This window comes from Pongo pygmaeus, chromosome 20 (assembly GCF_028885625.2).
Source record: "Pongo pygmaeus isolate AG05252 chromosome 20, NHGRI_mPonPyg2-v2.0_pri, whole genome shotgun sequence".
Lineage (NCBI taxonomy): Eukaryota > Metazoa > Chordata > Mammalia > Primates > Hominidae > Pongo > Pongo pygmaeus.
This window is the reverse complement of record NC_072393.2, coordinates 60892038-60914066: the sequence shown is the minus strand read 5'-3', so window position 1 is coordinate 60914066 and position 22029 is coordinate 60892038. Positions and strand designations below refer to the sequence as shown.

General features: G+C 44.9%; 1 protein-coding gene across 1 annotated transcript; it reads right to left on the bottom strand.

Annotated features, from left to right (window-relative positions):
• Window positions 1–525: 525 nt before the first annotated feature.
• Window positions 526–10654, bottom strand: LOC129020019 (putative killer cell immunoglobulin-like receptor-like protein KIR3DX1). The gene is made up of 9 exons (XM_054463758.2): window positions 10598–10654; window positions 10350–10385; window positions 9427–9705; window positions 7576–7881; window positions 6317–6616; window positions 5495–5545; window positions 2326–2448; window positions 1531–1583; window positions 526–1422 (listed from the first exon to the last, which is right to left on the bottom strand). Exons 1-9 carry the CDS (start codon window positions 10629–10631, stop codon window positions 1231–1233), a joined length of 1374 nt encoding a protein of 457 aa, XP_054319733.2. The 5' UTR covers window positions 10632–10654; the 3' UTR covers window positions 526–1230.
• Window positions 10655–22029: the final 11375 nt, after the last annotated feature.

Genomic DNA, 22029 nt, shown 5'->3' with positions numbered 1-22029 from the left:
AATCTCTATGGCAGAAATTTGCATGAGGATAAGAGGTGATAAGACACTCCATGAGAGAATTCTGCTTGCTCCCCACATTTAGTAAGATAAAGACATCTCACCATTGATGTTAAATATTATCGTTTTGTTACATCAGGTCTCTTCCAGGAGCCTGCACTGCATGAGAAAATAGGCTCTGCATCTTCAAATTTGCACCTTTAATCTAGAACAGCTAGAACTTCCTCTGACAAGGAAAACATTTTGTATTCATGCTATTCTCTCCCACAGCCAGCAGCCACATGCGGCTCTGAGAACTCAAATTGTGGCCATGTGGCTGAGGAACTGAATTTTAAACTTCATGGAATTTGATCTATTCTAATTCTAAGTTAAAAAGCCATATTTGGCTAGTGGCTACCATATTAGATGACTCAGATATAGAATACGCTTCGTCTCTGCAAAATTTTATTGAGTAACAGCAAAGACATGGAATCAACCCAAATGCCCATCAATGATAGACTGGATAAAGAAAATGTTGTACATATACACCACGGAATACTATGCAGTCATAAAAAGGAATGAGATCATATCATTTGCAGAGACATGAATGAAGCTGGAAGACATTAACCTCAGCAAACTAATGCAGGAACAGAAAACCAGACACCACATGTTTTCACTCATAAGTGGGAGCTGAACAATGAGAATACATGGACATAGGGAGGGGAACACGCTCACTGGGGCCTGTCAGAGGAGGGCAGGGGGTACGGAGAGCATTAGGGAAGACAGCTAATGCCTGCTGGACTTAATACCTAGGTGAGAGGTTGATAGATGCAGCAAACCACCATGGCACACGTTTACCTATGTAACAAACCTGCACATCCTGCACATGTACCCCAAAACTTTTTAAAAAAATTTTAAAAAACCTTATTGAGTAATTTAGAGATTAAACTGACTGAGCATATACATCGGCTTTCTAGAAGCATGTCTGTAGAGTTTCAGAATAATTCAGATGATATTAATGAGATATCCAGGATGAGTATGTGGGTATAGTCAAATCACCTTAAATGGCTGGATGCTCAAAATAGAATTGTAGAATGGCTAGTTGTCTGTTCAGCAGCGCTGGAATTTTAAGATAACCCCACAAGCATTCAGACACTACTGTTGCCAGCTTGGAGGTGTCAAGACGGTACCAGAAGGAGGAAGAATGTCCATGGAAAAAAAATCCTCCTAGGAATAGATCCAGGTCCTTGCGTATTAATGCCCTTTGTGCCAAAGACTGGGGGCAGCTCTGGCCTCAGCCTGGGCTTGGTGGACGGTGATGTAGATACTGGGATCCTCCGAGATGTAGTGGGGACACGGGGAGGCAGGAGTGAATCCTGTCTGTGAGAGGGCCTGGTGGTTTAACTGGGCATATATGATCTTCTGTGTCTCTTCTGCGGCAGGTTCCTGAGAGGATGAAGGTGAAAAGAGGAGCATATTTAGTAACTGAAGGTGGGGGCACTGGGAATGTGAGGGGATGAAGCTGTGGTGATGGTTTCGGCTGGGAGAACTCACCTCTTCATCCGTCCGTTGGCCTTCCATGGGCTCTGTGTTTGCCGTGGTGGTGTCTGTGGGGTGAAAAAGAAAGTCTTCCAGATCTTCACATCAGAGGTGGCAATACCAAAACAAGGCAAGGGCGTGCCTGAGGCTGCAGCGTGATCCAGCCTCCCCCACTAAACTCAGAGAACCACCCATCAGCAACCCCAGGGCAATCTTGACTGCCCCAGGACCGCTCCCATCGATGGCCCCCACCCTTCTGCCTCTCTCATGGACCATCTCCTGCAGGTCAGTAGCCTCCCCAGAGGTGAGGTGGAGGTAGGAGAGGGGTTGGGGTGATTGGTCAGTGAAGGGAAAGAGCAGGGTTTCTCCATCAAAAACCTCAACGGAGGCCGGGCGCAGTGGCTCATGCCTGTAATCCCAGCACTTCGGGAGGCCGAGGCGGGCGGATCATGAGGTCAGGAGATCAAGACCATCCTGGCTAACATGGTGAAATTCCGTCTCTACTAAAAATACAAAAAATTAGCTGGGCGTGGTGGTGGGCGCCTGTAGTCCCAGCTAATCAGGAGGCTGAGGTGGAAGAATGGTGTGAACCCGGGAGGCAGAGCTTGCAGTGAGCCGAGATTACACCACTGCACTCCAGCCTGGGTGACAGAGCAAGATTCCATCTCAAAAAAAAAAAAAAAAAAAAAAAAAGAAAAGAACCTCAACGGAAACACAGATCAACCCACAGGACCTGAACAGCCCCCACCGTGCCCCAGTCACATCCCCATGGCGCTCACATGATACTGTCCTCCCCTCCCTGAGACTTACAATATTTTATGTAACACCAGAAACCAATAAAAGCAGAGAGGCAAACGCCAATGGAGATGATGGCTACTGAGAGTCCAATGAGGATATTCAGGTTGCTGGACTGTCCTTGAGGATGATATGTGTCTGTCAAGAAGCAAATGATAAACCCTCTCATTGACTGGTTGCCTGTTTTGTGCCAATACATACTGAATGCACAACATGTTTATCTGAAGCTCTTCCAAGATCCCTACACTCGAACAGTTACTTTCTCCATTTTCCATCTCTTGCAAAATATTCCAAGAGACGTGAAGACACGTGTCCAAATCAAAGGGCCGGTAAGAGAGATGCGGAGTCCTGGCATGGTGGTTCACACCTGTAATCCCAGCACTCTGGGAGGCCGAGAAGGGCAGATCACCTGAAGTCAGGAGTTAGAGACCAGCCTGGCCAACATGGCAAAACTCCGTCTCTACTAAAAATACAAAAATTAGCCAGGCGTGGTGGTACACGCCTGTGATCCCAGCTACTCAGAAGGCTGAGGCAGGAGAATTGCTTGAACCCAGGAGGCAGAGGTTGTAGTGAGCCAAGACTGCACACAGGCTAGGTGACAGAGCAAGGCTCCATCTCAAAAAAAAAAAAAAAAAGGAGAGACATGGAGGTCTGAACCCAGGCCTACCAGGCTCCAGTGTGCCTCCCGTCCCACTTCCTCATGAGACAAGACAGTTTGTTTTTGCATGACAAAGGAAACCCTTTGCATGTACCATAGCTGAACACCGTTTCCCCGTCCCTCCTCAGCCCAGGATAAATGCACTTTCTGAGAATGGAGATAGAGGTGGCCAGAGGATGACTCTCATGCCGGTTTCTGAGAATTGAACTTGCTCCAAAGAATGTTGGTGCTTTTCTGAGTGATGAGTAAGAGCAGGTGGGTGGAGGATTCAGGAGAGAAAAAGTGGAGGGGGCACAGGCTATGTCACATAGGAGCACATCCTCCGTACCAGGACCCATGCTGACAGGTGGTGGGAGGACTTCCACATGTGTGGACACATCTCATCCTCACTCTCTCATCCATGATATAGTCCTTAAAAGAGAAAAGACTATAGCCAGCCGTACTCTTGGGCTCAATTCTAGACATGTCTGCTACTTCTAGACATTCAACTTGGGAAGCTTTTCTTTCTTCTCTTTCCTACTTTCTTTTTTTCCATAAGGAGGAAGGCATCATTAGCCCAATATTCTATCCAAGAACTTGGATGCCTTGGCCAGGTGCCATAGCTCATGCCTGTAATCCCAGCACTTTGGGAGGCGGAGGCAGGCTGATCACTGGAGTTCAGGAGTTCAAGACCAGCCTGACCAACATAGTGAAACCTGTCTCTACTAAAAATACAAAAATTAGCCGGGCGTGGTGGCAGGCGCCTGTAATCCCAGCTACTTGGGAGGCTGAGGCAGGAGAATCACTTGAAACTGGGACATTGCAGCAAGCCAGTTTCTTACCACTGCACTCCAGCCTGGGCGACACGGAGAGACCCTGTCTCAAACAAAAAGAAGAAAACAAAAGAAAAAAGAAAAGAAAGAAAATGGATGCTTCCCAAGGTTAGTGACAATAACTAGCAGAGCCATCCATTGAGCCCAAGTGTCTGATTATAATCTTTTCTCTTTCAAGGACTATGTCTCGTTCCACCATAAGGCTCTCTGCTGAGTTGCTCCTTCTCTGATAGCCGAAGTGTGAGTTGCCATCAATGGAAACAGAGGATCAGAGAGAAATGAGCATGCCCCAGGTCATGCACTGAGGAATACTGAAACGAGGTTCTGAACTCTCCCTCTTAGTGAGTCCAGCTCTGAGCCTCTCCTGAATCCACCTGCTCAACTCCTTCTCCACTCCCGGCACATCTAAGCTGCCATGAGTGTCCTCTACAAGGATGTCACAACCCCACCAGGCTCCTGGCTTCCACACCTGCCTCCCTGCAATAAACACTATTCACATCGGCCGATTGCTATCTCTAAAATAGAATGTGGATCATGACACGTTTCTGACTAAAACCTTTGTCTTCGGCCGGGCACAGTGGCTCATGCCTGTAATCCCAGCACTTTGGGAGGCCAAGGTGGGTGGATCACCTGAAGTCAGGAGTTCAAGACCAGCCTGGCCAACATGATGAAACGCTGTCTCTACTAAAAATACAAAAATTAGCCAGGCGTGGTGGTGAGCCCCTGTAATCCCAGCTAGTCAGGAGGCTGAGGCAGAAGAATCGCTTGAACCCAGGAGGCAGAGGTTGCAGTGAGCCAAGATCACACCATTGCACTCCAGCCTGGGCAACAGAGCAAGAATGTGTCTCAAAAAAAAAAAAAAAAAAAAAAAATGGCCACTTAAGCTTTCTGTGTCACATGACTCTATCTTAATGAATACAAAATTAATGAATCTGAATAAATCAGTTCACTCGTTTATTCATCATAATTTTTCTCCTTCCTGCACACACCACTGGAATATGATAACTTGAACACAGGAACTGTTGAATATGTCATAGGACATTAGAAGATGGACAATAAGGCTGGGTGCGGTGGCTCACATCTGTAATCCCAGCACTTTGGGAGGCCGAGGCGGACGGATCACTTGAGGTCAGGAGTTTGAGACCAGCCTGGTCAACATGGCGAAACCCCGACTCTATTAAAAATACAAAAATTAGCTGGGTGTGGTGGCGTGCACCTGTAATCCCAGCTACTCAAGAGGCTGAGGCAGGAAAATTGCTTGAACTCAGGAGGCAGACGTTGCAGTGAGCTGAGATTGTGCCACCGCACTCCAGCCTGGGTGACAGAGTGAGACTCTGTCTCAAAAAAACAACAACAAAAAAAGATAGACAATGAATATCTAATATGGTCTTTTAAATCCTTCTCATCTTCCGGCGTTTTCATGTTCACAGACCTCCCTGGAGGAATGAGAAGCATTGCTTTTCAGCAAGGGTCAGGTGACTCTGACCTCTTCCTCCCCTGTGGATGAGGCCTCAGTCCCAGAGCATCTGAGGCTGAAAGGCCTTACAGATCCCCGCACTGACCACAGTCTCAGATGTGGATGGGGAATGTGGGGACCTGGGAGGGGCTGCCTAGCCCAGTGTCATGGAGCTGGGAGGTGGCACAGCTTTCACTCACACAGGAGCCTTCCATCTCCCCAGGGACTCAGACACTAGGATAAGAGTTATTTGCTTACCAGACTCAGGGGTGGATTCCATGAGTGACAGAGGAGTACTCTTAGTGTTTCCTAGGAAAAAAAAAAGGCAGAGAAGGGGTGAGCAAGCGTCATTGATTGCCCCATTAAAGTAGGACCATTTTCTTTCGTTGTTTTTGTTTTTTTTTTTTTTTTGAGATGGAGTCTCACTCTGTCGCCCAGGCTGGAGTGCAGTGGCACCATCTTGTCTCACTGCAACCTCCGCCTCCCGAGTTCAAGCGATTCTCCTGCCTCAGCCTCCCGAGCATTAGCACCATTTTCTTTGGAGGGTTGGTCCCTGCACACCCCCTACTCTGTCATCCACCTAAAGACTAATGGGGGTCCTGTGGTCTCTTCCCTGAAATCTCTGGGGGACAATTCCTTCCCTGAGATGGGAAGGTGATAAGGAGATGCATGGTGATATCAACAGACATTGTCTCCCATCGGGATGATAAATCTCCACGTTACCCAGCAGGGAGATCTCTCTGTGGTGAGGGGTCAGGAGAGGCTTTGGAGAAATGGAAAAGGGTGAGGGGCTGAGGCAACCTCTGATCTCCACAAACTACATCTGGCCTCACCTCCCGCTGTGTTTGTCCTGACCTCTTTCTTCACACAGGAGGTGGCGGAGGGTATGGAGCTGCCCCATTTACCACCCTACACCCTGACAGCCCCATCATGCTCAGCTTCTTTTTTCCTGTGTGTATTTGCCACTGTTTCATTTTATCCAGAATACCCAATACCCCTGTGTGCCCAGCGGGATGCCCCTCAGGTGTGGCTCTGTGATCCAGTGGGCACCAGAGCACGCAGCAGGCATGGGCTCCTCACCTGTGACGTAAAGGTGTAGTGGGTCACTGGGGGCTGACCACTCATAGGGAGAGTCATTGAAAGAACCATAGCATCTATAGGTCCCGCCAGGGACTGGCGTTGCGGGGCCCACAGAAAAGTTGGCCTGGAATGCTCCACTGTGTCTCTGCCCTCCACTGAGCCACTGTCCATGAGCAACCCCGTCTCTCAACAGATGGTACCAGTCAAATGAGATTTCAGAGCTGCAGAAGAAGGTCAACTTCTCTCCCAGCCTTATCATGGGGTCCACCTGAGTGGAGAGAGAAGGCTTTTTGTATTTTCCTAGGAGAAAAAGAGGCTGATTTTAGAACACACTCCTGAGTGTACAAACAAAGTAATCTCTCTCCCTCTATTTTTTTTTCCTTTGAGATAGAGTTTCACTCTTGTCTCCTAGGCTGGAGTGCAGTAGCGCAATCTCGGCTCACTGCAACCTCAGTATCCCGGGTTCAAGTGATTCTCCTGCCTCAGCCTCCCGAGTAGCTGGGATTACAGGCACAAACCACCATGCCCAGCTAATTTTTGTATTTTTAGTAGAGACAGGGTTTCACCATGTTGGTGAACTCCTGACCTCGTGATCCACCCACCTCAGCCTCCCAAAGTGCTGGGATTACAGGCGTGAGCCACAGCGCCCGGCCTCGCTGTTCTTATCTTGGCAGCAGATTCCAAATGTCGGCTGGTGCCTCTGTCAATCTCATGTTCATCTCTAGGGTCCTGAGTCAGCCTGTGTCTGTGTCTTTTTACTTCCTCCGCATTTCATTGATTCTCCATTGCTTTTGACTGAGTCCCTGTGGCTTACCGCCCCTAGAAGCCATATGAGATGTGGGGTTCTCCTGGAAAATGGGAATTACTCTGTGCTTTGAGAACCTTCAGAAAACAGTGCTGGCCTTGGGTTTCCTGACATGGGGCTACGGGGTTATGAGTCTCACTATTTTTCAATTGTGTGTGTTGAAAAATATAAGAACCTTGGGAGGATCAGAAGGAACCTCACAGGCTCCCACTGCAGGGAACAACTGGCTGTACCCCCAAGCCCAAGGAGTTAGACGTGACTACTTGTTGGGGAGGGTGAAAGTGACCCCTCCTGCCTCTTTAAGCAGTAAGACGTGTTAAACCCCTTTGCTGAGCACTTCCTCACAGTCCCTCTCTTCCTTTATTTCTCTTCCTCTACTGAGGTTTGATTAACAACCTCATTACATGAAGCTCCCACGGCACCAACAGACCACGGATGGTCCAGCCACACTCACCTGTGATCACAATGTCCAGGGGGTCACTGGGAGCCGACCACTCATAGCTAGAGTGACTGAAACAACCACAGCACCTGTAGGCTCCTGCATGGGCAGGCGTTACAGGACCCATGGAAAAGACAGCCTCGACGTAATGGATCCCAGCCTCCATCCCCTGGTCAAGCTGCTGGGAATACTGTATGCGCCCCTCTTTGTATAAGATAAATTCATCAAAGGCCAGTTCTGAGTGACAGCGCAGACTCATCCTGGTTCCCGCGTGCACCAGGGAGCTTGGGTGCGCGGAGATGGCAGGTTTTGTGAACAAGCCTGAGAGCAGAGACAGAGGAGTTTACAAGAGTCTCCTTCCTCACCCCTTGCCTGAGACCTCAGGGTGAAGCTGTCCCTCGTCACCCCCAAAGCCCGCCCGCGTCCTTCCTGTTGGTGTGCGTGCATGTTCTCTCTGCGCGGATCCCCATTGTCTGGCTTGAAACCATATGAAGTGTGGGGTTCTCCTGGAAAATGGGAATTAGTCTGTGCTTTGAGAACCTTCAGAAAACACACTGCTGGACTTGGGTTCCCTGGCATGGGACTGTGAGGTTATGAGCCTCACTATTTTTCAATTCTGTGTGTTGAAAAATACAAGAATCTCTGGAGGATCAGAAGAAACCTCACAGGCTCACACTGCAGCGAACAACTGATTTTGCCCCAAAACCCAAGAGGTTAGACGTGACTACTTGTTGGGGAGGGTGGAAGTGACTCCTTTTCCCTATTTAGGCAGAAGGACACGGTAAACTCCTTTGCTGGGCAGCCCCTTACAGTCCCAATCTCCATTCAGATCCTCCAGGAGCTTTTGTAGCCTGGATCTCCCTGCCTCACCCCGACCTGCTTTCCCTGCTCTCTTGGTGGAAAGACCCAACCTCTTCTCTGTTCCTTCTGAGCTCCTTGAATATGAGACTGCCAAATTAAAATACATGCATTGTCAATGTTGTAAAATGCTTGTACAGCAAAACTGAAATGTTTATTCTGTCATTTTCAAAGTTACAAATTAATGACTTGCAAATTGAGAACTATTTTCTAGTTCTTAAATTTTTCTCCCATGCTTCAAGAAGTTAACAACAACAAAAACTGATTTTGCATTATTAACACAGAACCAACCGTGCAAATCCTAATTCTTGATGCTTTCTCTGAAATCCTTCCTTGACTCATGGTTCAAGGCACAGATCTCTATCTTTCTCTTCCAGAAAACTCTACTGTCTCTCTCCCTGTTTATGTGTATATTTACATATATATATAAAATATTAATAACTCCACACTCTCCCTTCCCTGCTTTATAGGATGGGCAGGGGCGACTCCACAGGATGAGTTTCTAACTCTCCGTGAGACACTCCGCACATCCATGAGAGAGAAGGGATGAGTGTCAGGAGACTGAGAAGGAGGAGGAGAGGAATGGGTGCATTTCCCAATCCGTGTCCCACTGAGCCACTGGACTCATCTCCCGAGGGAATTGTCACTTCCCCAAGGCTCTGGCTCCTTCAAGGCAGGATAACAACTTCCCTGGGGGAAACACTGGTGCTGGAGTCAGGCAACATGGCTCCTGCCTGGATCCACCCTGCTGCAGTTTGTACCAGCACCCTGAGTCTGCTACTCCCCAGGCAGATTCTCCCGCTGCTCGGCTTCCTCCCTCCTCCTCCACCTGGGTACCTGATTCCTCACAGGAAATGCCCTCTCTTTAAATTCCCAGGATGGCTTCTGTGTACATGGTTAGTGCATGACTAGGAATCCCAAAACGACTCTCTGGCTTCATTGGGCGTGGACTCTGGGCAGGTCCATTTGGACACCGGGTGGACATGGGGTGGGCTGGACTTCTCCTACCTGTGACAATGATCTTCAGGGAGTTGCTCTCAGCTGACCACTTTGAGGTATGCTTGTAAATTCCAACACATTTGTAGGTCCCTGCGTGTCCTGGGGTCACAGGGCTGATGGTGATGTTGTTGGAAAGGCCAATGTGCAACTTACGGCTTCGGGTCCCAGTTGTTTGGAATATTGTCCATATGACAAACCGAAGACGGGAATGACAGGAGAGAGTCACACGTCCTCCTAGGGGAACCACAGGGCTCGGCCAGGCTGACAGGGAGAACTTGTCCTGAGCACCTGGAAGATAAGGAGGCACAGAGAGGGAAATGTGGAGCCCCCCGTCTCCCACTGTCCTTGGGGGCATTTCCTTCTTTACATTGTTCTGGTTTGCCCTGTAACATGGAGTCCCCTGATGCCCTGGGATACCTGGTCACAGGCCAGGGACACAGCCACCCCAGAGTGGACATGGAAGGTCTCCCCAGAACAGAATTCTACTAAGCACGATGATACAATATTGAGCCAAGTTGCTCCTAGTTCTTGTCTACAACAGAAATCTGTGCATGGAGGAGAAGGAGGAAATCTACCAGATTCAAGCAATACAAAAAACATATCAACTCATTTAACAATTCCCAACACAAGTGCCCGGCACGGGTCCCTGCCTCCTGACAGAGAGTACTCCTACGCACCCCTAGACACGCTGGATTCTGAGCATCACAGGCTCCTTCAGGAGATTGGATGAGCCTGAGGGGCTGCCTATGGAGGGTTTCTAGAACAAAATGGAGCCTGGGGTCTCCAGAGGACTCCCTTCCTGTGTTCCTAGTGCTCACTGCAAAGCCCTCCCCATGTCATCTGCATCAGCCTGACTTTGTGTCCACCCTCCCTGCCTGGAGAATCATTTGTGTTTTGCCAACACAGCATCCTAGGACTGAGATAGGACTCACCCACATGTGTGCAGATCTTCTGGTTCAGGCAGAATCCTGGGCAAAAAAAAAAAAAAAAAAAAAAAGAGAGAGAGAGAAATAGCTTGTCTTCATGTGAATCCTGCCCTCCTTGTAACTGGGTTTGTCAGCTCAGCCTGGATTCAGAGGGACCTGGCCTCCCACCACCAGACCCGGGTTGTGGAGAGGCCAGGTCTTCAAGAGAGCATTTTCCATCCTAACCATGTCCTCCTTTCCCTTCCAGGACTTACCCAGACACAGGAGGGTGATGAGTTTGGGGGCCATGGTGCCACTTCTATTGGGCAGGACACAGGGGTTGAGCTAAATTGGAAAATGAACAGGATGTGGTAACCATGGTTCCGGTTTCAGTTTGCAGAGTTTAGAGGGTGTCCACCACACAGGAAGATGACCAGCTCTCACCCTAAACATAGTGCGTGACACGGGAAACTTGCAGACGGTATTCTTGGTTCAACAGAGCCCCTAACAAAGGCCTGACTTGAACCCCAGCACCAACCAATCCATAATGACTAAATTTCAAATTTAATTTTTCTATGTGCAAAATTGTAGAATGGTATCTTAATATCTTATTGCCTTTTTTGAGAACTATGCATGATTCAATTTCTGTGATGCAATGTTCTCCTGCCAAATTGAAATAGACACATTGTCAATGTTATAAAATGGTTGTACAGTAAAACTGAAATGTTTATCTTGTTATTTTCAAAGTTGCAAATTAATTACTTGCAAATTGAGAAAAATTTTCAAGTTCTTCAATTTTTCTCCTACACTTCAAGAACTTAACACCAAGAAAAATTGATTTTGCATTATTAACACAGAAGCGAGCGTGAAAATCCTGGTTCTTGATGTTTTCTCTGAAATCCTTCCTTGACTCATAGTTCAAGACACAGATCTCTATCTTTCTCTTCCAGAAACCTCTACTCTCTCTCTCTTTATGTGTATATTTACATACATATATAAACTGTGAATAACACAAACATATGTGCATGTAACGCTGAAGGTTCTCCCCAAAAGCCAATTCATATTATTAAAAAATTAGTAAGATTATAGCAAGAAAAAAAGCCCTGTGAAGTCCACAGTGAAAAAAAACAGCATATTCACAAAAATAGTATCAACTCATGCTTTGTCTCTTATCTGTCCCAGAACTTCTCAATGTATGAAAACCACACACACACAATTTTGGATCTTTTCTATGTCATTTTTGTAAATATGTGTCTCCCATATCAGAGCTATCATCTGGTAATATTTGTGTGTGTATATGTACATATATTTATAGCACAAAAGGATAGTTTGTTTTGTGTTTTTGATTGTAAAATGATACTGCTATGCTCCTAATGCTCTGCATAGCTCTTGTTTATTTAACAACAGACAGACTGCAGTAAATCGCTTGCATATTCCTCAATGTATTTGTCCTTTTGGGCAGATATGATGTATGTTTTCACCGGGCATTTTGTTTTTTGGAGCAATGTTTGCCAGAGCATTCTTGCCTGTGTGTCCTGGGTTTTACGAGTGAGTTTCCCTGAGTACACACCCCAGGGTGGGACTGCAGGACATGGGGAATGTCAAGATAAAAATAAACTGACAAAAACACATTTTTTACAGAGTGATGACCCCAAAACTGCCAGCAACAGTTGTCAGATTCTGTTGTTTTTTCCACTTCTCAGAAAATACCTGATTACAGATGACAGAGGATGAACTTGATGTTAACATTTACTTAAATATATTCTACAATAGAAAAATATGTTGAATAAATGCTGTGATACAAATATCTGTACCTGTAAGCAAATGTATCACCTATGAGAAATAATTTTTACAAATCAGTGGTGCCGTTTATTAAACATTGTGCTGTGTTTTATAAAATGTGTTATAATTGATTGACTTGGAAGTGAGATTTGCAAAGTTCAAGACCTCAGTAGTGAACAGTCACCCTCCAAGCAAACACACGGGACAAATACCCACTTGAAAATATGACGCATGCATTGGTTAAAAATGAGGAGAACTTGTTAATTTGACATTGCTAAATGTACTTCATGGAGTTTATGGGTGTCTTGCCAGAAAGACAGCTTAGCAGTGTCTACACATTGGAATGAGGCCAACAACTTTGTGAAGTAAACTGTTTTAATCCAGTGCAATTTTTATTTAGTACAAATTAAAGTTCTAAGAAGTAAGCGTACACTGGACTGTGAGAACAAGACACAGCATAATTAATAGCAGAGGGACCATGGCCTTTGAAGAATGAAAATTTGAACACTGATAACTTCAAAAGTTTGGCTTTTGAAGGTGAGCGTTAAGTGTATATAAATTTCAAAACGTTCCGTGAAATTGGAAATTTTTAATTTTATATTGAAGAACGTGATTCTGTGCTTTTTAAAGCAGCGTTGAGAACTATAAATAATTACAGGAGTTAATTTGGGATATTGATGTGAGGCATATTTTGATTACTGAATTCAATGCCTAAATTCGCAACTCTTCACTAAAACAAGCTCTACTAAATATTGAATGCATGTGATGCATTACATGTTAATTAGTATATCTTTAAACTATTTTCCTTCATGAATTATTTCCAGAAGGACCCACATCATCTGTAGATCTTAGGTATATCATGCAAATTTTCCAGAAATGCTGCCCAAACAATAAATACAAATAGTTGATGAATTAGGTGAAGAAACAAGGCTCTTGCAGGCAAGAGCCAGTGGTGACTTTAGTGTCCATTCATGATGATTCAAAAGGTTCTATTCACCTGAGGTACATTTAAAGAAATTTCGTAGCCTAATCTCCTAACAGGCTTATGGATTCCTCTGGAAAAACACATAAAAGAGTAAATTCAGAAGGTCAGAAATAAGCCATACCTAAATTTTTCAAATATGGATCCTGGACAAATAAACTAGATCCTATCTATTCCTTACTTGCTTTCTCTTCTTCAAAAATTCCAATTTTAAAAACATTGGGTGTTCTTGATCTGTCTTCATATGACTGTACCCTGGCTGATTATTTTTTAAATATGTATATGTTTCCATCCCTTCTTATATACTTTCTGCAAGCATGCCTCTCTCTCTTTCCAGCTACAGTTACTTTACCTTTTCTGTATTTTAATGTGTTTCACTTATTTAACACATTTCTTGTAAATTCACAAATTTCTTTTTATTTTTACCTCACTTTTAAGATCACTAAAATGAGGGAAATAACTCTTCTAACTTATATAACATTTCTATGTTTTTGGTGTTTTAATGCATTTTATTTATTTATTTATTCATGTATTTATTTTAAGACAAAGTTTCACTCTTGTCACCCAGGCTGGGGTGCAGTGGCATGATCTCGGCTCACTGTAACCTCTGCCTCCCAGGTTCAAGAGATTCTCCTGCCTCAGCCTACCGAATAGCTGGGATTACAGACCCCCACCACCACGCCGGCTAATATTTTGTAATTTTAGTACAGACGGGGTTTCGCCATGTTGGGCAGGCTGGTCTCGAACTCCTGACCTCAGGTGATCTGCCTGCCTTGGCTTCCCAATTGCATTTTATTTTTGAAAGAAACTCGAGGTGCCTCAAATTTCTCTGGGGCTATCTCATATTTGTATCACTTTCACTTTCTGAATAATTTCCCTTCTTATACACAAAAATTGTATTAGGGTATACTTACACTTTACTTTTTCTTTACAGTAGCCATGACAGTTTAAAATCTGATTAATCCTCATTGTTAAGAGGAATGAGCTCCTTCCTCAATACTAACAGGAAGTAGGCAGCACCTTGAATTCTGGTCATCTCTTATCTTCAATTGGTGGAGGGAAGTCAACACATCCCAATAAACCTCCAGTTTCTTCTGCCCATTGGACAATTTCTTCTGCAGTTTTGCCATCTTGGAGCAAGGCAAAATCTGCACACAAAATAGCCTCTTCCATCGGAAGCTCTGTGAGCTATCGTCACCATGCTTACATTAGATTTCTAGAACATTTTCATTCTGCATAACCAAACTTTGTAGCCTTTGACCAACGTGTCCTCATTTCCCACACTCAAAACCCGCCTGACTATAGTGTAAAAAGACTGTATTACACACCTGAAATTTGCTAACAGGATATGTCTTACATATTCTCACCACATAAAAAAATGAAGACAAAAATGATAACCCTGTGAGAGAAGAGACACTTTTTTTTTTTTTTTTTTTTTTTTTTTTTTCTTTTTATTATTATTATTATTATTATTATTATACTTTAGGTTTTATGGTACATGTGTGCAATGTGCAGGTAAGTTACATATGTATACATGTGCCATGCTGGTGCGCTGCACCCACCAACTCGTCATCTAGCATTAGGTATATCTCCCAATGCTATCCCTCCCCCCTCCCCCCACCCCACAACAGTTCCCAGAATGTGATGTTCCCCTTCCTGTGTCCATGTGTTCTCATTGTTCAATTCCCACCTATGAGTGAGAATATGCGGTGTTTGGTTTTTTGTTCTTGCGATAGTTTACTGAGAATGATGATTTCCAATTTCATCCATGTCCCTACAAAGGACGTGAACTCATCATTTTTTATGGCTGCATAGTATTCCATGGTGTATATGTGCCACATTTTCTTAATCCAGTCTATCATTGTTGGACATTTGGGTTGGTTCCAAGTCTTTGCTATTGTGAATAATGCCGCAATAAACATACGTGTGCATGTGTCTTTATAGCAGCATGATTTATAGTCCTTTGGGTATATACCCAGTAATGGGATGGCTGGGTCGAATGGAATTTCTAGTTCTAAATCCCTGAGGAATCGCCACACTGACTTCCACAAGGGTTGAACTAGTTTACAGTCCCACCAACAGTGTAAAAGTGTTCCTATTTCTCCACATCCTCTCCAGCACCTGTTGTTTCCTGACTTTTTAATGATTGCCATTCTAACTGGTGTGAGATGGTATCTCATTGTGGTTTTGATTTGCATTTCTCTGATGGCCAGTGATGGTGAGCATTTTTTCATGTGTTTTTTGGCTGCATAAATGTCTTCTCAAAAGGAGACACTTTTTTATTAGCTCGATTGTGGTAATCATTTCACATACATCAAAACATCATATTCCACCACCAAATATGTACAATTTGTATATGTCTATAAAGCTTGAAAGTATTCGTTATGATCATTGTCATTCTCTCCTTTTGTTTTAATAATAAAGACATTTAATGTCTCACTTCACAAAAAGTTTTGAGGCAGGCAGTGCCAGTGTTGTCCCAGCAACCTAGTGACACTGGGGTTGTGGGTTGTGGGGTTCGGCGGTGGTATTCCTGGGATTCTCTAGGCCTTGTATCTTTTTATAATCAATGCTATTTTGTTTTATTTTAAGTTCCAGGGTACATGTCCAGGACTTGCAGGTTTGCCACATAAGTAAACTTGTGCCATGGTGGTTTGCTGCACCTACAAACCCATCACCACATGGCCTGTGGCCCCTTTGCTTTGGATAATTTCTCCCATTTGGAATGGAAACATTCGCCCAGTGCCTATATCCCCATTGTATCTTGGAAGTAGCTAACTTGTTTTTAATTTTACAGGCTCATACGGGGAAGAGACTTGCCTTGTCTTAGATGAGACTTTGGACTTGGACTTGTGAATTCACGCTGGAATGAGCTAAGACTTTGGGAACTGTTGGGAAGGCATGATTGGTTTTGAAACGTGAGAAGGTCACGAGATTTGGGAGGGGCCAGGGGCAAAATGATATGATTTGGCTATGTCCCCTCCTAAATCTCATCTCAAATTGTAGTTTCCATGTATTGGAGGGGGGCCCAGTGAGAGATGATTGGATCATGGGGGCATGATCATTGCTGTTCTCATGATCATGAGTTCTCACAAGAGCTGGTGGTTTGAAAGTGTGACACGTCTCCCCTGGTTCTCTCTTTATCCTGCAGCCATGAGAAGAAGGTCCCCGCTTCCCCTTCAACTTCCGCCATGATTGTAAGTTTCCTGAGGCCCCCCAGTCATGTTTCCTGTTAAGTCTGTGGAACTGTGAGTCATTTAAACCTCTCTTCTTCATAAATTACCCAGTCTCAGGTAGTTCTTCATGGCAGTGTAAAAATTATCTTATACACCAAGTTCTTTTTTTTTGAAACGTGTCTCGTGGCTGGATCTGGCAGCCTCCCGAGTAGCTGGGATTACAGGCTTGCACCACCATGCCCAGATAATTTTTTGTATCATTAGTAGACACGGGGTTTCACCATGTTGTGCAGGCTGGTATCGAACTCCTGATCTCAGGCCTCCTGAAGTGCTGCGTTTACAGGCCAATGTTCTACTACCTAGATACAAGTACCACAGGTCTTTGTGGTTTTCACTGTTAATCTGTGTCACTGAAGGTGATCACACATATCAGCTCTACTTTCTATTGTTTTGTCCATTTCAATCACTGTCAAAAGGATGGAGTTTAAAAATATATCATTACTCAGCTCTTCGTTTTGGAAGATAAGCAATTACTGCCGATCACTTAACAATAATATAAACATGCAGCAATATGATAGTATTTTCTTTGGTATGAATAATAGAGAAGAAATTTGTTTGTGTTCTCTAGGAACAAATTTCTGGGGTGATGGCAGTGGAGTCAGCAGGGACCTGGCTGAGGAGGAGTTTGGATACGAGCAGAGGCAGGAGCCATTGCATGGAAGATCTCGCGAGAGGACGGGTCTTCCGCGTGCCGCGAAGCTCTCGGGAGAGGATGGGTCTCTTGAGTTGGGTGAAGATCTCGCGAGAGGAGGGAATCTCATGCTAGGGCTGAAGATCTCGCGAGAGGACGGGTCTCCTCGGGTGAGGTGAAGATGTCGCAAGAGGACGGGTCTCCGGCATGGAGTGATGATCTTGCAAGAGGACCTGTCTCCTACGTGAGGTGAAGATCTTGCGAGAGGTTGGGTCTCCTTCCTGGGGTGAAGATCTCGGGAGAGGCTGGATCTCCCACGTAGGGTGAAGATATCGGGAGAGAACGGGTCTTCTGCGTGGGGTGAAGATCTCACGAGAGGATGGGTCTCCTGTGTGGGGTGAAGAGCCACACACAGAGAAGCCCAGGACCCTGTGCATAGAGCAACAGGTTTCAGATGATGAGCTTTGGTTAGAATAGTTTCCTAAAATTTGAGTGTATGGGTTATTTTGCAAGTTGTGGTTGACATTGATATCATCAGACAAGTGTCCTTCGGTGACAGTACCAAAAGCCCTCTAAGTAATGTGTGAAAAGCAGATTCCTTACTCTTTACTTGCAGATTCACGGAGGCATTCATCAATGCACAGAGGCAAACCCAGTGTCCTCAGAGTATCTAGAAGCTGAAAACTGAAAGAAGGAATGAAAAACCTGCCTCTGGAAGTGGCACTGGCAAGGTATGACCACAAGGAAAGCAGCATGAGATGCTCCACTTCCCTGCTTCAACCATGCTGAGACCTGACTCATTGCTGGACTACAGAAAATCAAGGTGAGTGTTGGAAGATGGGAGCACTTTAGCGATTGCGAGTGAGTAGCTGCTTCCTTGGTCCTAGAAAGCTTAGGACTGTTTTTTTGTTTTTGTTTTTGTTTTTGTTTTTGTTTTTTGAAACGGAGTCTCGCTCTGTCGCCCAGGCTGGAGTGCAGTGGCGCGATCTCGGCCCACTGCAAGCTCCGCTTCCCGGGTTCACGCCATTCTCCTGCCTCAGCCTTCTGAGTAGCTGGGACTACGGGCGCCCGCCACCACGCCCGGCTAATTTGTGTGTGTGAGTGTGTGTGTGTGTGTGTATTTTTAGTAGAGACGGGGTTTCACCGTTTAGGACTCTTTGGCATTCATGTTTCTCAGTGTCACTCACCCAAATAACCCACGCTAAGGAGCAAGATCCAATATTCCCCATAGCAGAAGAATTATTTTATCATAGGAATATTTACATTTGTTTTATGCCCTTATTTACATTCTCTGGATGAATACGAGAGATGTTAACAAAGAATCACTCCAGATCAAAACATCCATAATTGTATTGACCAGTATCAAACAGTGAAGAGAGAAAACACAATTCCTTGCCAAGATCGATTGAGAGTCTTGTCTTCAGCTTTGGTTTCTCCAAGAATTTTCAGCACCTACCCTTCCAGCGTATCTTGTTTTCTCAACTGGACTGCTCATTTCTATCATTACTTTTGAAACAAGGTCCAAAAGGTGTTCAGGGTCCAACACAACAGAGGATAAACTACCTACATCCACTAACGTTGTTCTTATGATGATGCAAATTTACAAAACGTAAAACAGTTCTAAATGGAAAAAATATGTAACTCATCTATTCACATTTATATTTATGCTTTTAGATAACATTTAAGGGTCACTTACTAATTATATACCTGCACAGACACAGAGAAGGAGCTGGCCATGACCTAGCGCTGAATTCAACCTCACTTTCTCTAGATTTCCACATAAAGTGAGAAGTAGTGAGAGAAGTTCGTGCTGTTGCATTCTATTAGGAAAATCCTTCTAGATTCACATGCATGTCTCTTATGTAGGTGGAACTAGGTCTAGACCAGCCTATCCTTCCTGCACCTAGGTGAACTTTCTTGACTTCTAGATCTATAATGAAAATGTTTAATTGTCTTTCCAAGTATCAGGTTGGTGATGTTTATGAATCACGCACAGTGTTAAATTCACAGTGGAAGCTTTTATACCAAAGCTTTTCATGGTGACTTTTTTCAGTAATTTAAGGGATTCTCCAGACATGCTAATACCTTACAGAAGGAGAATACGTACAAGTGAAATAAAAATGCTAATGGCGAAATTATGACAGAAATCTTGTGATTGGAGTAGATGAAGGAGAAAATTGGTGTTGAGAGTAGAGCAGCCTTATGGCCTAGAGAACAAGAGAAGAGCTACTTTCACGTAGGTTGGAGGGTGAACACCATCAGAGGCTTCAGAAAATCTGAGGCCGAGGGATGATAAAAGGCCAACTAAATATTTGCAATGACTTAACTAACTTAGTATCTGCCTCATGCACTTCCGTTTCTCGATTAAACCAACTACTTCAACATGAAAAATTAATGCAAAATATTGTCAAGGTTTTATTTGAAATGATTAATTAAAAACACACATCTTTAATGGGAATCTGAATGATAGCAAGCACAGGTGAAAAGGCCTTTGTGTTGAAGCCAGCGTGGAATTCCTGAGCTGATCCATAGGAGGGCATATCCTCAGGTTACCCATCTGGGTGAATCAAGCTTCCTGTTGCTTTACGTTATTCCAGACACCCCATTCTCCCAAACCTCCAATACTTGTGAGCTCTCCATGCTGAAAACAGTGTGAAGGTACTATTAGTTTGGACACAGGCTTCACCCTGTGTGTCTAGAATTCTTGATCCACATCCACCCATAGAATAAAGGGACCGTTTACATCTCTGCCATGAATGGATTTCCCTGCCTGCTTCAAACGTATCGACACAACCCAAGGGCAAGCTTTGCATTTGCAGTGATTCAGTTCTCACCTGAGAAGATCTGTGAAATTGAGGCTTTGCCCAGGGGAGGTGGCCGCTTCCAGCCCTGGCCCATTGAACCCAGTGCATTATGTTCATCCATCATTTTTCCTTCTGACTGCCTGGAATAGGGACAATGACAGTGGCCATGACAGGGCATGTGGGTGATGACTTCCAAAGTCTATCTCCTATCATCAAAATTCTGACCTCACTTCTGGAGCCTCTGGAGAGGCTGACAGGCTGGCACTTCCACGTGCAAACCTTTCTGTGTGTCTCCTATCTGAGCTGAAGATTCCCCATCTCTGATTCCATCTTTCCTTCACGGCAGGACTGGAATATGTGGTATTCTCATCTGTACATAAATAGACACAATGGTTTATACCCTTACTCGAAGCATACATTCATTCAGATACTTCACTCCAAGTTTTGGATAAATATTATTACTTTATAAATACCCACATACACTCAGGACAGTATGTCATCTTATTTACAGCAAAAGAAATGGATCCTTCACATTTCCCTCACCCCAGGACTTTTGCACGTGCTCTTCTCTCCATCTCAACCTCCATCCCTCTCCCCACACCTCATATCACTGTTGAGTACAAATATCACCAGCTCCAAGATTCTTTCCTTACCACCATAGGTAAGTAGGCTTCTGTATGAATTTTCATGGTTTAATTTTAACATTTTCTTTCATAAAATTTACCATTGATGTCATTTGTTTCTATTTCTCCACTTTTTCATTGTTTCTCCTCCAGTTTCCACCATGAAGCCACTCTTTGTGTCTGCAATATACCTTAATTGTACAACGTGTGCAGCCCAATACTTGGTATACATTTAATGATTAGTAACTATATGGGGAATTACTGAATGACTCAGTGAAGAATGAATGAATGAATGAATGATGTGGGGCCAGACAGTGTCTCACACCTGTAATCCCAGCACTTTGGGAGGCCAAGGTGGGCAGATCACTTGACATCATGTGTTTGAAACCAGCCTGGCCAAAACCAGCTGGTGAAACCCTGTCTCTACTAAAAATACAAAAATTAGCCGGGCATGGTGGCGTGTGCCTGTAGTCCCAGCTACTTGGGAGGCTGAGGCAGGAGAATCACTTGAACCCAGGAGGCAGAGATTGCAGTGAGCCGAGATCTCGCCATTGCATTCCAGCCTGGATGCCAAGAGTGAAACTCTGTCTCAAAAAAAAATTAAATTAAAAAAATACAAAAATTAGCCAGGTGTGGTGGTGCACACCTGTAGTCCCAGCTACTCGGGAGGCTGAGGCATGAGAATCACTTGAACCCAGGATGTGCAGGTTGCAGTGAGACAAGATCGCTCCACATATCTGGGTGACAGAGCGAGACTCTGTCTCAAAAAAAAAAAAAGGTGGGGGGGATGTGGAAGGATTCTTTCCTAGAACCTACAGAGTGAGCATGGCCTCCTTGACACCTTACTTGCAAACTTCTACTTCCCAGGATACTAAGTGAATTGATTTTGTGGTGTTAAGCCACGCAGATTGCAGGACTTTGTTAGGACAGCCCCAGGAAGCTAACACAGGTGGCAAAGCATTGTGGTCACAAGACTGGGTTCTGACCTCTGCCAGCCTGGGCTCATTCCAGGATCTTTGGCCTGTTTGCTCCGTGACTCTCAGCCTGCTGCACGAGCTGTGAAGTTCAACCTCCTCATCCTGTAAGCATGGGTGATATTAGTCACTTCCTAAGGAGGCTTATGTGAAGACTTCACTATTTATTCCATTTAAGACTTCATAAAACTGCATGTCACTTTGTTAAGTAAAGATAATCCAACACAATCAACATGCTATTTTCATTCATACACATTCATACACTCAGGGGCACAGTTACCAAGTCTGGGTCCCTGCAGTGCAGTGAACGGACTGGGTATACACAGGGTCTGTGCAGGGACACAGTCCATGTCCAGTATGAGGACTGAAGCAGAGAGTGGCGAAGTGGGCCGCGGAGGCCCCCAGATCTGTGACCATCACCTCCAGGGGCACTTTCTGTCTGATGCATCTGCAGTACCTGGCGTGCACTCTGCACATGTAGTGATGGAGAAGGACTGTCTGGCTCTGGGATCTTGAGGTGCCTGGTATATGCCGTGTGCAACCCCCCAGGTGCTTATGTCTCTGTGCAGGGCTGGCTTCACTGTCCAAGAGCTGTGCCGTCAGAGTTCCAAGCTGAGTTTAATGCCCTGGTGTTGCCCTCTTGACGTTTGAACGCGGAGCCCTCTATTCTCATTT

What these genes read in the sequence shown, in the direction of transcription:
- LOC129020019 (XM_054463758.2), bottom strand. Translation starts at nt 10,631, where the DNA reads ATGGCCCCCAAACTCATCACCCTCCTGTGTCTGG. An exon ending in CATCACCCTCCTGTGTCTGG is followed by an intron (nt 10,386 to 10,597) that starts GTAAGTCCTGGA and finishes TTTTTTGCCCAG; the next exon opens with GATTCTGCCTGAACCAGAAG. An exon ending in CCTGGACATTGTGATCACAG is followed by an intron (nt 6,617 to 7,575) that starts GTGAGTGTGGCT and finishes TTTTTCTCCTAG; the next exon opens with GAAAATACAAAAAGCCTTCT.